Source organism: Pterocles gutturalis, unplaced genomic scaffold, assembly GCF_000699245.1.
Source record: "Pterocles gutturalis isolate BGI_N339 unplaced genomic scaffold, ASM69924v1 scaffold38001, whole genome shotgun sequence".
Lineage (NCBI taxonomy): Eukaryota > Metazoa > Chordata > Aves > Pterocliformes > Pteroclidae > Pterocles > Pterocles gutturalis.
In genome coordinates, this window is record NW_010106754.1 from 1 (window position 1) to 3,301 (window position 3,301).

The window sequence follows — 3,301 nt, forward strand, 5'->3', positions numbered from 1 at the left end:
TGAAAGTCTGGTGCTCTCTCAGGGGGTGCTGAGGGTCCCTCAGCCGGGCTGGGGGCCGTGATACTGGGGAGGAGCTGCTAGCTGAGGGAATGGGCTGGTGTCCCCTCAGAACGTGTGAGCCCTAAGCGAAGTCTTCTCCCCACTTTTTCTGCAGCTTTTCCACCATGGCAATGCAGTACCTGCTCCCCACTCTGCTGTACCTCTCACTTGTGCTGCTGAGGCCCGGCGGTGAGTGTTTAGACACCCAGCTTGGGCCCGTGGGGCTCCCCCAGGCAGGGGTGGCTCCTGAGGGGTGAGAGCTTTGCCTTTCTGGAGGGACCTGTGCCATGGTTCCCCTCAGATCTTCTCTCACATGTTATCTTTGTCTTGGAGTGCTCCTACACTGACAGTGCTACACTGAGGCACTGATGTGGTGGAGCACTCGCACTCCAAACTCCACCTCTGCAGAAGCAGGTTAAATAGTGTCTGTGGTACAGTCGGTGATGGGAGCTCTCCTGCACTTGAATAGCTTCTTAAGAACATCCTGTAACATATGGCAACAAGAAAAAAAAGTGACTGGGACAACCTGTTTATCTCTCCATTTCTGGTCTTATTTTTATGTAGCTCTCTGTTCTTCCTCTTGTGTCCTTTAAGCATAAAATGAGTAAAATAGACTTGGATTCCAAATATCAGAGTTGTTGACACGTGACCGGCTTATGGTTTTGATATCAGTTGTATTGGCACTTGGAATCTCAGCCTCTCTTAAAGCATGATGTGGTATAACGTAGCTGGATTGCTGTAAAATGTACTCTTTAATAGCAATATCTCAGAGCACTGTTTAAGGTGCTTGTGATTCCTGAAGTGTTAATATAGTAAATGTACATTCTCTTGACTATCTGGGTATCTGGTTTGAATTTGTGACCCAAGATGCAATTTTAAACTCAATTTTGGGCATTTGTGTCTCCTAAGTTAACAGGATCACATCAAGAAAGAATTAGTGTGAGTGCAAAGTATCCTGTAGCCTTCCCTTGGCATGAACTTTTGTTGCACTTGAAATATTTAAATTGCTTCCTCATAACAGGTTCAAGTGGCTGTTATTTACTTCTCCTTTTAAGTTGTTTAGTTGCCTTGAAATAAGCTGTACTCCCTTTGCTGTTTATCATATGTACTGATTTTATGAACCTGACACTGCAGGCACCAATGGACAAAATGTCTATCTCACAAAAGAAAGTAGGTAGCTTTTCTGAAGGAGCTATTCATCATTCATAGTAATTGAGATTTGTGTGGGGGTTTTTGGTTGTGTTTTCCCCCCCAGATGGAGTCATTGTATTGTCTGTCCCTGAAGTGGTTTCATTAGAAAGTGGAAGTTCAACAAACGTCACTATCTCTCTGAGGTAAAAATCATGATTGCACCTTTACTTTCTCTTTGAAATAGGGGATGAGCAAGTTAGTAGGACTTGGCTATATACTTTTTATATATTATACTTATATACTAGGGGTAACCAAGTACATGTCCATAACTTCTGCCCCTCTTTACCAGCGAAGGGCTAACAAGCACAATCATAGGATTCTGGTGGCAATGATTTTATTCTGCCACTTGTGTGAAGAAGAGGGAGGTAAATAGTGGCCGTGTAGCTGTCTAGTGCCTGTCACTAGTTCAGATAAAAAGTAGTACAATGATACCACACTTTGGTGCTGGTGTTCCTCTGAGTACTAGGTAGGTACTATTGTGTATGGACTGCTCATTGTGTTTGTAACGGCTGTGAGGATTTAGTAGATGCTCTCCTGCAGCCCTGAAGCAATCTTTGTGAACTCAGGCATGAGTCTAATGTGTTTTGTCTGCCTTCCTAGGGCTCCATTAAATGAGACACTGGTGATAACTTTTAATGTTACACACTCATCAAAACACAGCACTATTGTTGAACTGCCTGATGAAGTAAGTGACACAACAGACTTCTGACCTTATGGAAAAGCCTACTACTGGTATGGTGCAACTCTCCTCTTTCTTCCCTCCGCTTTGCCTTGCAGGTACAATTGCCTGCAGGTCACACTAAAGCAGACTTCCAAGTGAAAGCAGATGATGTTGGACAAGTAACAGTTTATCTTTATACCATTAATTACAACTTAACTGGGTGAGAAACTGTTTTTTAGTTCTACTTGCTATCCTACAGCTTCCTAAACTTTGGGATAACTATTCCCTTCTTATAGTTTAAATAGTTAATGGGACATGGGTGGTATGTAGTTGAGAGGATGTGGTGACCCTCCAGCAATCCCCAAGGTATTCAGATAAATACAGGGTATGGAAGCAGAGTGGTAGTCTTGGTATCTTAGATTTCATTACTAGATGGCTGTGAGTTCTCATGTCTCCTTAGTCTGGTTTTAATAATCCCTCCCAAAAGTATCAAAACTACATGTCAGCTTTTCTGATCCAGGACGCATTTGGTTGTAAATGTCCAGTGAGATACTATTATTACTGTGCAGAACTTGTTCTGGAGTGCTAATAGCCTGATGCAGCTGTTTTGCTTTCTAGTTGGGGTAGCCCTCTTTTCACAGATGCCAGTCCTCCCTAATGGGAAAACAGTCTAGCAGATGGAGAAAGTTGGATTGTATTTGCTTGTTGCCCAGATGCTACTGAGCAACAGGATACTTCTGTTTTACTTCCTCATTTCACTTCTGCTTTTAAGACTTAAAGCAAATGCAGAGGTAAGCATGTGAAATGCTCAACAGGACAGGCATGATCATGAGATTTTGCTGGCAGAGCGTGAAAAGTGAAACTCTACTCTTGCATAACAGACCTCGTGCTAAGAGAGTGGAAGCCATAGGCACAAGGTGACCTTTTTGAAGATTTCAATGGCAAAAGAATGGAAAGGAAAGAAAAAAAAGAAAGGGTAGGAGTGGGAGATATCTTAAACATAACAAGGATGCTAAAGGAAAGGGGAGCAACTCAACTGAAAGCAAATTAATCTTTATTGTCTTGTCTCAACACCTGGACTGTTTTTTCTCTGAGCAGAACAAGGCAAAAAATCTGGAAAAAGTGTGAACAGACAAAATAACTAATTCTTTTTGCATTAACCATCAGACCTAGGATTCAGTTTCAAGTGATTCACAGCATCATAGTGAGATATGCTGATGAAGTGATTGGCTGGATCTATTTCCTTGCCTGGTCTATCTCGTTTTATCCTCAACTCTTTGAGAACTGGCGACGAAAAAGGTAAAGAGACTTAAGATGTGTTTGCAAGTCACTTAAGCACTTCTGAAAATCATGTTCCTAGTTTCAGTCACATCCATCTTGGTTATTGTGAATTATGCATAGAAAGACTGG

At 42.2% G+C, this 3,301-nt stretch overlaps 1 protein-coding gene across 1 annotated transcript; it reads left to right on the top strand.

Moving 5' to 3' along the window:
• Positions 1 to 164: 164 nt before the first annotated feature.
• Positions 165 to 3,190, top strand: LOC104460175 (cystinosin-like; the record flags this gene model as incomplete). The annotated part of the gene is made up of 5 exons (XM_010087886.1): positions 165 to 228; positions 1,295 to 1,373; positions 1,831 to 1,915; positions 2,008 to 2,111; positions 3,059 to 3,190. Coding segments are annotated over exons 1-5 (464 nt in total), but the record flags the coding sequence as incomplete, so codon positions are not given.
• Positions 3,191 to 3,301: the final 111 nt, after the last annotated feature.